This window comes from Pagrus major, chromosome 8, assembly GCF_040436345.1.
Source record: "Pagrus major chromosome 8, Pma_NU_1.0".
Lineage (NCBI taxonomy): Eukaryota > Metazoa > Chordata > Actinopteri > Spariformes > Sparidae > Pagrus > Pagrus major.
Window position 1 is genome coordinate 25,053,969 of NC_133222.1, and position 12,936 is coordinate 25,066,904.

The 12,936-nt window shown below is 40.3% G+C and overlaps 1 protein-coding gene across 2 annotated transcripts in view; it reads left to right on the forward strand.

Moving 5' to 3' along the window:
• The window catches only part of bcar1 (BCAR1 scaffold protein, Cas family member), a 96,205-nt gene that overhangs the window by 33,985 nt on the left and 49,284 nt on the right, over positions 1-12,936 (forward strand). The window contains exon 1 of one of the 2 annotated variants that reach the window (XM_073471445.1): positions 5,811-6,144. The exons of the other annotated variant lie outside the window; for it this stretch is intronic. Coding sequence (XP_073327546.1) covers positions 6,133-6,144 — 12 coding nt within the window. The 5' untranslated portion in view covers positions 5,811-6,132. Of the gene's footprint in view, positions 1-5,810; positions 6,145-12,936 lie in introns of those variants that run through there. 2 annotated transcript variants of the gene reach the window in all.

Consider the following 12,936-nt stretch of genomic DNA (forward strand, 5'->3'; position numbering starts at 1 on the left):
CAAGTGACTCACAGCCACTATATGTAAGATTTGACACCTTTGGGACCTCACTGATAAACAAGAAACAAACAGCCCTCTTCAGCAACACAGACTGGGAAACTGACAAATTAGAATGACTTATTACAAGAATGACTTCACTGAAGGACACATTGGAAGTGTGTTTCAGTGAGGAAAATAAATAAGTGAAATGTAAGAAAAAATTCAAACAAATATGATGTCATACTCACTAACATTGTAAAAATTCTGTTGCTGTTGGAAGTCATTATTGACATCAGACATTTAAAGCAGTAAGATCTTACTATGTAGTTACTAAAAACTTGTTAAGTAAAGGATAATTATCAAATACACTATCAAAATGTTAAATTATTATATTGAGAGATTTGAATCATTCCTATTATTCCTTGCATATATATTTGCCGACCTATTATACACAGATTATAATACAAGGGCACAAGATTTATTATTTGACACAGACAAAAATTTTGCACAGAATTAAAGATGAAGATGTTTATATGAAATGGATTTTCTTTTGCTTTAGTCCATGAAAATTATCATTGACTGCCTTGTGTTTGCTGGGGAATTCTTCGTGGATACAGGTGCATCAGTGCCAAAGTCTCGTCAAAATGAACGAGGGAGCTGCATTTTTAATGCCTTACTATCACGGTCTCAACCGGTCTCAATACACATTTTGTCTTTGGGTATCTTTCTGGCATTCGAGGACTGTTCTGTACCAAACATCCTGTCCACTTCTGGATCCTGGGACAAAATACTATAGAAAATACAGTAGTAGCATATATGGTGCATGACCAAAAAACAATTTTTCCACTGGAAAATGTAAAGGCCTGGTTTTTCGTTTACGTGATGATTGTTGGAAACATTTAGGATAATGTAAGTACACAACTAAACAAAGTATATAACAAAGGGGTAGTTGTTTTTCGACATTTTACTGCAGAAATCTTACATATTCTACCTTTAAATGACTGATAGTGTTGAGCCTGAGCTCCAGTATGAATGTCATCAACCTGAACTGAGAGTGAAGACACAGGAACTGAGTGTCCATGAAGTTCTTCCCCAGCAGAGACCATTACCATATTCAGATTCACATTGCCCTACATCGCTTAATCCTCAATGGTTGCTTTCTGTTCTTGCGTGCGTGTGTGTGTATGTGTGACATGCACTTACGATTTGTAGGTCAGTGTGACAAAGGCTGTTGTTGTCAAGTGTTGCGGTCAGAGAGGGCAGTGCTCAGGTCATGGAAGAAGAAGTGTGTGTGTAGGTGTGTGGAATGTTCTGCTGGATAGTTGCCACTAGTACTGGTCAGTAACAGACACAATGTAACTACTGTTCATCAAATATTAGATGAGAGGCAGGGGGAACCAGAGGTACATAGATTTTCTTTTCTCTTGTGCTACTGCTTCTGTTCAAACACAATCCACATTGGAGGAGTGCAACCCAGCGTCCAGTTGCCTTGGCCAGTCATGTAAGCAAATGATCAGACTGGAAGACTATCAGCATGGATAAAAGACCAAAAACATGATGGATTGTAACCAAGGATGTTACATTAAAACCTGGACACAGCCTTGGAGACGGAGCCCCGTTCACTTCTATGAAAGATGCTTAGTGGCGCATGAAGCCAAATTGGCTCGACTTCCTAACAAAAAAATACCCAGGTCTTCCGTGTTGTGGGGCCCCTAGAGTGTGCGCACTAGAAACCTCTGCTGACCAAGCCAGCTAACTTCCAGTTTAGCGCCCAGCTACCTTGAATGGGGATAAGATATTTTAATTGTGCAGCTCTTACAGACTTCCCCAGTTTTATTGGACCGAATGGCTCAAATTATGACAGTGAAACGAGTCACTTCACAGAGGTTGTGACGCTCACAAAATGTATCCAACATTTTAAAGATGCTTCTTTCACAATGTAATGGGAAAAAGTGTTTTTGGGCCCCAGTGCGTCATGTGACGATGTAATTACACGGTTTGGCCACTATGAAAGTTGGCTTAAATGCCTGGTGCTCTTCGTTGGGGGCTTGATTGTAATACTTTTTGCAGAGAAATTTTTTTTTTTTTTTTTTTTCTTCAACTGGCAATGCAGACAATCGCCATAGGACCAGTAGCTAAACCTACTCTGGTGAAGGCATGACTTGCAGATCAGAGGCAGAGGATGGGTCATTTGCACGTTATTATGGAACCCACTTATGTTCTCACAAGACCCGCCCTTCTCTGCCTCTGATTGGTTGGCTTTGTTGGTGGCGTTCTCCATCTTGATTCAAACTGTTAACACACACACACACACATACACAGTGTTTCCCACACATTTATTTTTTTGTGGCGGTCCGCCACAATATCAACATTCACCGCCACATATTGATTTTCTGATTTTGTAGCCATGCATCCAGTTCTCACTCACTCAAGACAGCGCATCCGTCAGTGAATAGCATGATGTTATATACTCCGATACAGTGGATGGTGGTGTGGTTTTTAATCCGCCAGTAAAACCAACGAAGAAGAGGAGGAGGACTATTTAACACAGTTGGCTTGACCGTAACTTCCTCTGCAAAGAAGACGGCTGGCCCCATCATCGAAATCAAGCCCCCACAAAGAGTGCCAGGCCTTGAAGCCAGTTTTTGTCATGGCCAAGCCGCGTAATTACATCGTCACGTGACACAACATTGTGAAAGACGCTTCTGTAAAACGGTAATAAAAGCCGCACAACCCCTACGAAATGACTCGTTTTACTGTCAGAATTTGAGCAATTCAGTCCAATAAAATTTGGAGAGTCTAGAAGAGCCGCCTGATTACATTTTATCCCCATTCAAGTTAGCTGGGTGCTAAACCGGAAGTTAGCTGGCTCACGCCCTATGGCACCCCAGCTGGACAGCCACCACCACAATTAAAGTCTGATTCTGTGGGAAACACTACACACACAAACACACACACACAAACGATGATTTTTGAGCTGTAATTTTGCAGACAACACACAACCTCTTTGGCCTCTCTCCCGGTCTTCTGCTGCTCCTGCTCATCACTGTCGCTCTGGGCTTGTTAGGTAGAGCTGACACCCAGTCTGTCCGATCTACCTAACAAGCTCAGAGACACTGATGCTGCAACAGCCAGTTGTGGTGGTGTGTTTACTGGGGCAACTAGGGCTCACAGTCTGCCTCATCAGCTCCACTGCTGGCTGTTTGTGTGAAATAACTGTGAGAAACCTCAAGCACAACCCATTAACACCAGATAGCCACTGGACATACAGTTGGGAAATGCACTTGTGTTTTTCTCACGGTTGGTTTGTAAAACAAGGAGCCTGCGGCAGAGCTGATGTAGCAGACTGTGAGCCGTAGTTGCCCTGCCGGTAAACACACCACACCACAGCTGCAGTGTCTCTGGGTTGGTTCAGTAGAGCAGATAGGCCAAATGGTGTAGCAGCGGCAGGGCCGCCCAGCAGCAGCCCACCTGACGAGTCCAGAGACACTCTGAAGAGCTGCTCCAGAGGATGAATGACCCAGACAGGGGCAGCAGGAGACTGGGAGAGTGGCCGAAGAAGTGGTTACTTGCAAAACTAGAGCTTATAAACTGCCGAAAACAGACATTACCAGAGCTACTGTGTATATACCTTCAGAGATGGAGTAGGAAGTGTCTTGTGAGAACATAACCGGATTCGGTAATAACATAACCGGATTCGGTAATAACACATCATTCAGGGGTGTTCAGGTTTACATACGCAAGTTGGTTATGCTAGCAAAATGCACTAAAATTTGTATTTTTATATGTGCTTTTGATAAAGAAATGCATGTTTTTTACACTCATTTGTTTTCATGGTTGTTCTGTAGCTCTGTAAATGTATTTTACAGACTGAAAAACTTGCTGTGCTGCAGAACTGTGCTGATTTTTAACAGTTTGGACTAATAACAGTTTATGTGTTGGCACATGTGTACATTGCCAAGTTACAGTCAGTGTGTTTGTAAAAGAGGCACTATGCTAAGACTTTTTGTACAGTATTTAATCTCAGTTAGTTTCAAATTCTGTGAAATTGACACCAAATTGCAGTGAATAAATAGAGAATTCCTGCACTTTCCCTTTTTACAGGCATTTTATATTCTTCAGTTAGACAGATATCGTGATGTATCATTATATGATTGTCTTGCAAATTATCGGTATCGTGGGCCATGTATCGGGTATTGTATCATATCATGAGGTACCCTGTGATTCCCACCTCTAGTAGGCTATGGACAGGTCATTGCTAGTGTGGACTTTCTTATATGTACAGTTTCAGAGGAACACAACATTGCAATACAAGTGCCCCAGGATTTTGAGAGGAGGCAAAAAAGTCTACCAGTTTAATGCAACAAATCTTACTACAGCTATGGAATACTAAAGCAATATTATGTTGAAAATGGCATTTTATGCTTTTTGGCGTCCCCCACAGTTTCTGAGTGCAACATCACTGTTGTAAATACAAATATGTATGTACAACAACATATAGTGTAATGTAGATGCTAACTACAGACAAAAGTCATTAGGTCGGAACAATGTTATGTCTTGAAAACTTGTATGTTGAATTAAACATGTATGTAACGCTGTGATCCTACCTTCTCACTGAAGTTACATAGTGCAGAAATAAGTGACAGAGACACCATTCACCCTATTACAAGACACTGTACTATTAACATGATTCTGAAGCTGTTATGTTATATAATGTTGCATTAAATTATCCTTTTTTTGCTCACTATATCTTAGCCTTTCTTACCCTCAGGTGTGCAGAAACTACAGGTTAGGAATGTCTTTAGAATACATAAATGTAAAATTATCGGTTATCTTATCGATATTGACCATGAGAAGCAGTTAATCAGCAGTTATCAGTACGGTTGAAAAAAATCCATACAATGCATCCCTAGTTACATAACTTGCTAACCCACAATACCTTGTGCTTGTAGTACATGGAGAAATTAAAACTCACCTGGAAGAAATCACGAATACTTGTACTCCTATTGAGAATATGGTGTTTTGGTGCACTTCAACCTCTTGTGGCCAAAATGAGTATTGCAAAAACACACAAATGAGGCTGACAAAAAAAAAAAAAGTTTTTGCATTCATCCATTTTTTTCCAACACCCATTTTCATAGATGAAAATTAAAAATTAAGGAAATAAAATGAAATTAAGGAACGAAGATAATCCTGGCAATACTTTTTGACTTTTCATTAGCCAAATTTAATATTTCATATTATATATGTTCTGCTGACCTGCTGTAAACTGACCTAAAGACATCACAATGGCAGTGAAAAAGTGAACCAAGTTAACGCTGGTCTCATTTTACTTTCCTAAGAATATACGATTAAATATAACATAATTGTGGGAAATTAGAGGAAACTATGGGACCCGTAAGAGAGTCTGTTACAGAACATTCTTGACATGGGTTAATTGTCTTTGATATGATTTGTTGCCATGGGACACAGTGATTGTCTTTGTGTGGACCTCTAATGAAGCAGCTTCAGGTTAGTTAACAGCTCTTCAAGGCACCAATCTAAGGGGAAAGACAGTTGTTGCCTTTTGCTCATGTGCAGTACACTGTATGAGTGAGTCTCAGCAGCTTTTCCAACGCAATGGCAGTCTCTAACAGCCAGGGGGAGAGAGAGAGGGGGTAGAAGGGGCAGTGGAGAGAAAGCTCATTTGCATGCCTCAGGCCAATAGCTAGAGTGGATAGAGGGAATATCAGGATCCAACAGGAAGTGACGTGTCAGATTACACACTCCTCCCTCTTTTCCTCAGGCAAGTGAGAGAGAGAGAGGGAGATCAAGAGAGAAAGAAGGGGCGCACAGGGTAGAAGTAAATGGGCCAAGTAGCAGTCTCATTCTTGCTGTGTGAGATCACAGAGCGGCAGAATGTGTCGGGATCTGCTTGACTACTGAGAACGAGACTGAACAGGACAGAGGGAGAGACACGGAGAAGAACACGAAGGAGGACAAAAGGACACAGGAGGAAAGGAAGGAGGGAGGGTGGAGGAGGAGATTTGGAGGAGTTTTGGGATCTTTTGTGATCTACTTTCCACAAAGGATCTAGTTGGCAAAGTGTGTCACGGGCTGAGCTACAGCCCTGCCCTGGAGTTACCACAGCCGCCTCACTGCAGCAGGGACAAAATGAACTATCTGGTGAGTGTGTGTGTGCGTGTGTGCGTGTGTGCGTGTGTGTGTGTGTGTGTGTGTGTGTGTGTGTGTGTGTTTGAGAGAGAGATATCAATGTGTGCATGCAAAATCACTGACTTTATGGCACTCCCTGGCTTTTCTTTTTTTTTTTTGTGGCAGATTCCTCCCTTTTGTTGGTTCCCAGCAGGGAGTGTGTGTACTTTTTTGTGTGTCTGTGTTTGTGGTCAAGGGTTTAAAGTCAGTAGACACATTTCGAAGAGACTTCACTGTCCTGTAAAGGAATGTGCATGAACATAAAGGATATAGTTGCTAAAAAAGTGAGTTTTCAGAAATCAAAAACTTTTGTCATCTGCTATTGTCTTGTTATGTACGTAAATATTTAAAAGTTAAAGAAACTCAAAGACTTGACTTCTTTTGTTAAATGTAGGCTATTAAGTATAACAACAATGGAAACTATATGCCGACAGAATAAGTAAAACATCACAAATTGGTTGTTAAAAGAAACTGAAGCAGAATTGTGGCATAGGCTTCATATCTTAATACTTTAATAAGAATTTACATAAGTTTATAACTTGATGCCTATCATCATCTTCAGAGCTTTCCTTACTGAATCCTAAAGATACACTGCACACATTTTTTAAAAACTTTCTTCCTTGAATGCATCACTGCACAGAAGCGGAGCACACAGCAGAAGTAAGCCGTCCAGTTATGGCTGGGAAGGAAGAAAGAGAGAAAAAAAGAAAGACAGGCGGGGGAGAGCCGTGGTCTGTCTTTCTGCTGACTCAGAGGAAAGTGGAGAGAAATGAAGGTTTTATGGTCAGAGGACACAGGGAGGCGATCAGTCGCCTGAAAGAGAAAAATGCTTCAGTTAAACTAGAGCAGAGAGAGAAGGAAGGCAGAAAGAGAGGCAGAACAAGATGATATGTGCAAGTATTAAATATGACATTGATTTAGTAAAGCAGAGAGACAGAGGGGACTGGTTGACTGGAGGAAGAGAAAAATGGTTTGGTGAGGAGGGAGAGAAAAGTAGTTAGAAGTAAGGAATGGAATGAGGAGAGGACAAAAAAGTAGACAGAAAAAGAAACTGGCCGTAACAGTCCTTCCCTGCTATTGTTCGAAAGGCTTCTGCATCAGTGTTGGCTCACTGCTCATGTCATACCACTGTGTGTGTGTTTGTGTGTGTGTGTGTGAGTGTGTGAGTTGTGTGTTAACTACACAGTCAGGAATGTGGCAGACAGTGAAATACTGTGGAGCAGGTCGCTGTTTGTGTGTAACTAGTGATTACATGCCAGTAATTAGTGTGTTATTAATGTAAAATAACATTCCACTGTTGTGAAAGCCATGTCAAAGCTTTGCCAGTCACAACTCTGCTATGTTGTGTCAGCTAATTGTAAGTGTTAATTCAGGTTTGACTTAAATGTATTGCTTATAGTGGAAAATAAATTGCTTAAATGTGGAACCTATGCCTTTTTCCATTACATCTGCTGGCCTGGCTTTATTCGGTTTGACTCAATGCAGCAGGGACTTGCATTTCCATCATAGCTGGGCTACCTGCTTGAAGGTGTGTCTTAACCAATGATGCACTTGTCCCAAACAATCACAGCTAACAAAGTGGCTCCGCTAATTCAGCTTCAAACACTTTTAAATTCCTGTAACTTCTTCACAATAAAAGCCCCCGTTATTTAGTCATTTAAAAGCATTTATTATGAAGCAGCATCACAGGAAATGTTGTGTTTTCACCAGCAGTAACTAAACATGACTCCCAAACAGCTGAAAGTGAACACGATGAAACAGTAAAACAAAGCAGATGTTTGAAAGAATAAGCAGGACAAGAGAAACTAAAGAGATTCAGTTAGAAGCTACAAAATGACTGAGAGCTGAATACACCGACTTTTAAAAACCTCTTTCTCTCAGGTTTCCTGCACAGACATTTGCTGAGTATCGATTTGCAACACACACTTGTTTAAGGGTGGGACCGATGCTTGTTACAGGTTGTCTGTCATGAGATGTCACTGCGGCCGGCTTGGAGGTGGTGGAAGCTGGTCATTTCTTTTTTATCCCCAGAAGCACTAGCATTTAACTCAGAAGTAAAAGGAAAAAAAAGTTAACATCAGCATTATATTTTTCGATGAAGAAGTAGATCTGTGCATCATTTCAGGACCACTAGAACAGACATTACTGTATGAGAAGAAGAATAATTATTTATTTAAACATATTTATTTAGGATATGTCCTGATTTTAGGAAGTCTAGATAGCAAAAAAACCAAAAAACCCACATGAAATTAGATTTTTGTAAATCAGATCCAAACCACATTTGGAAGAAGTTTAAATGCATTCAAATCAGAGAGTCAGTCCAGATGCTTTAGCCGCTCATGTCAGATTTCTAAGTGTCTTTTGTGTCACTTCTAACGTGACACACAAGCATCATTGTCAAGTCCAGAGTAATGGAAGTGCATCAGAGTGGCTGAGCAGAATCCATGCTGCTGCAGAGCGGTATGGAGGACAAGCTGAAATGTGGAACATGATTGGACTGGGGAGAGAGATGATGGATCTCTATTTTTCACTAGTGTACACACTAGTGACACATGGAAGCATATATATGTAGCTGTGGTAATGACATCGTAACTATTTATAGTTACGATGTCATTACCACAGCTACATATGAAGATTGGTTGTCTTGGCACACAAATCTGATCTGGTTTGGTCCAGCATAAAAAATTGAGTGACACATACTGTATATGTATTTTCTTCATAACACACTCTTAAAACACCAGAAGCCAAGCTGTATGTAGATGTATATATATGTTCTCATTGCACACTGACTATGTTTCGAGTTGTAGCAGGATAATGAAATGAAGTACACTCAGAAACTGCTGCATGCTAACTAAAGTCGCTTGTTTTTTGAACGTGATGTTGCACATACAATGAGCATTAGAAACCCCCCAATTTTGGAGTGTACAGGTGTTGTTACAATTGTAAGTGATGATACAGTTCCATTTTTTAAGGAAGCCCTGATGAGTGTTACTTATGTACAGAAATGCTCATAAGATATCCTTTAGTCAAACAGTATAAAGTGGTGCTTTTGTTGGGGACTATTTTCAGTGGCAGATTAATCCACATTTGGTGCCCTAGTGAGTATTTTGGGATGGTGTATATATGTATGTTGACAAAGGAAAATGTCACCCAGTGCGACAGCATAGCTCGTTAATATTACGGACATACATGGAGTAATATTACTCCATGGATCGACAATGAAGCTTTATGGCACCGAGAAGAAGACATTTTTAAGATCAGTGGGAAATGGTTTTCTGTTTGCACCGTGGTTATATGTCTGTCTTACAAACACATCACAAACACTATATACTGTACTTAGCAGTCCTTTTCCTCCTTTTTTGTATTTTTTGCTTCAAGTCCTTGTCATGGACATAAAGGACAGTCTTAGTAGTAAAATGGTAGTCGATGGTCCTTATTTTGTCAGTGCGCATTTTTTTGCCAATTTATTTCTCCTGACTCACTGACTGAGTCATGGAGGCCTGGCTTACAGCAGGAAATCCCCTCTGTCTCCTGCATGACGGAGGCACTCAACCCCCCATACCGCTGCCTCCACTAGGATGTTCTGGCCATCAGAACACACATACAGATCCACCAAACACAGTCTTTTTCACTGACCCCTGAGTTAAAGCACACATGTGTCACCCATAAAGCTAGTAAGTCAGTAGACAGAGCACCTAAAACGGCTTTGGCGACACCAGACAGTTATCAGTTTTTCCTCAGTGATCACCCCAAACAGCTTTTGAATATGTGTGCCCGATGGTCTGGAAGATACTGTCAAGCAGTCAGTGCTGTCTATGCTTTAGTACTAAAGAGGGAAAGTGGAGCTGATACAGATGATGATTATGATTTGCCTGACATGATGAAAATGAAGATGAAGATCTAGTGGTCACCTCAATCCTAGTGTATTATGCAGTTCACTACAGGACTATAGAAAAAAGTAATGTGACAGAAAGCTGGCTTCATTACTGTTATTGTTATGCTTCATTTTTGTCTCCACTCTTAAGAATCATGTTAATGTTGACAGTCAGATGACAATTTTTTCCTGTCCAGACTAAAATAAGAGCTAGTTTTATCAGGTATGCTGTTTTTAAAAAGTTCTTATCTAATGTGTGTAAATGGTGCAGAAAAATGTACATTTTAAAAAAGGTCATCTCTGTCAGTGAGGACATTCAGAAAACAGGAGAAGCACTTATACATGTATACAGTACATTGATTAATTGATTGATTTTAAGTGTCCTGCCACCACATGGTGCTCAGCCCTCATTGGCTTACAAGACACAAAGCAACAACATGCAAATGTCATGAAGCAGTGCAGGATGTGTACTTGTATAAAATAATTCTTTTATTTTATATAATATTCAGTCATTTTTCACTTCATTAGTTAGCATACAATAGACCACGGTGATAGGAAATTGAGACGAGAGAATGAAGGGTGAAATATGAATGATGGTGAATGGTGAATTAACGGATTGTAATTACATGGTTGGTTCATACTTTTATATTAGGTCACTACTGGAATAGGTTTACATGCTAAAATGTTCAAAAAATGCATCCATTTTCCTCACCACCACACATGTTAGAGAAGGAATATGATCTCTATTTACCTCAGCCTCACTGTCCAACAGGCCACTAACATTACAGCTGTGTAATGGTTTTTGTCTGGTGTTAGCAAGCTACCTCCTGGGTGCTAATCAAAGTTGCAAACAGTTGCCAAGCAAATTCATTCCTGCAGTTTGACCATTTGTTTTTAACATGTACCTATATATTTACCTTCAGGGCATGTCTATCAAGTACATTTACACACAGCAGCAACACACACCCGTAGAGGTGAGGAATCCAGAGGAAAACAGGCTACATATGAGAACAAAGCTAACGGTAGCTGAGCTGGATTAGTTGGCTTCAAATAAGGCTTAATGTTCACACAGTTTCTCTTGACTGTCTCTCAATATTACAGGATTATTTCAACATCGCCCAAGACTGGGAGTAGTCACATTAGCTGAGCAACATGTTAACAGGCTGAACTAAAAAATAAAGAGTAAAGCAACATAAAACATGGCAAAACTTACAGCTTCCAAGTTTGAAGTCTGGTCAGAGACAGCTGGTATCGATCTATTCTTCAGCTTGTACAGGTATTATAATTATAATAATATTATAATTCCCTCATTGATAATGCAGTTTGTAGTTAAAGTTACACATGCTTAAGCTTGTAATTTACCGCAGCAGTCACACACACACAGACACACACAAACACACACACAAGTCAATAGTTTTTCTCTCATATTTACATAAATAACAAAGTAAATCCACTGGGTCCTGACATCCTCAGTTGGGAGTAGATGAAGACTTTCATGTTGATTCTAGCATCCAACAACAGAGCAGTTTCTGTATTGCACTGACCCTCCAAAGTAAAATGGCTAGCACATACAAGAGTTTCGACTCGACACGTTAGCAGGGTCCATTGTTTATGAGAAAAACAATGGTGGACCTTCAAAAAAGTAGCTCTCTAGCTATGGGTGGAGATTCAGGGTGTATTGCTCAAATGAGCCTCCACTTTATGGAAGACGGAGACCAATATCTGAATGGCTTCTTGAATCCCATGTTTGCTGACATAGGGAGCCCACAAAAACTGACCGTGTTGTCTTATTTAACAGTTTGTGGGTTGGTATGCACTCCAGATTCCCTAATGTATGTGCACAAGCACTGAAAAATTTAGTTTTTCATAATATGTCTCTGTTAGGCCCCTAGGCTACCGGATGCCCTGCATTCCCTATTTTCAATAACTACTCCAAACCAACAATGTGTGAAAAATGACATTTGTATTATCACGGCAAGTCTCTTGAGTCTGTGAAATCTGCCAAATACAGTAAGTGACCACAGTTACTTTGTCCCATTTCTCCAGTGTCTATGAGACACATTGAAATTTGGACCGGTGCTGAAAGACAAGGCCTTGTCCTGCTCTGGACTGACTCATATCACACTGGTCATGGACTGCCTATTAGAGAGAAGATTGCCATGCAAGTCAACATTCTTAGCAGTCAGTAGTCATCTCCTAGAACATGAATAGACTGGATCAAATTAAATTTCTTGACTAATTAACAGCTCAGGTTTTTTCCCAGGATGTTTGATTGTACTGTCTTCACAATTAGCATGAATACTGCGAGTACACAATTATCAACTATTTACTTATCTAGAGAAGAATTTAAGGCAGCTCGGTGGCTCAGTAGTAAGTACTGCCAGGTCACAGTGAGAGAGCTTCTGACCTGAATGCCTATTCTCCTTAAATTTAACTTAAAGATCAAAAGAACAATTGTGATGTGTAACATCTTAACTCAAATGTCAGTTTAACTGTTTTTCATGATCTGTTGAAATCTGTGTTTGAGGTATGAAAACACAAGTCAATGAGATGTAAGTGAAAACTTTGCTTGCCCTTGGTTTCACACTACAGTAGAGCACAGTTAGCAGACAAACAACAAGCTATGAATCACTGGATGTTTTCCCCTACTGCTCAGTGCTGAATCATAGAGTCAACACTGCAGTCTCAGCTGCAGCTTTCTCAACAGATTTATGTGAGTGATCAAAGTGTCACAGTTCACTAGTGTGGAGATTTATGCCCCAGTGGTTGTGAAACCATTTTTAACCAGGCACCTTTGGTTTGCTGTTTTTCCTCGCATTTCTGTGGAGATGTAGAATAACAAAATAGTAAAGCTTTAATGCTTTTCATGCAGCTTCATGTCACAGTGGTTT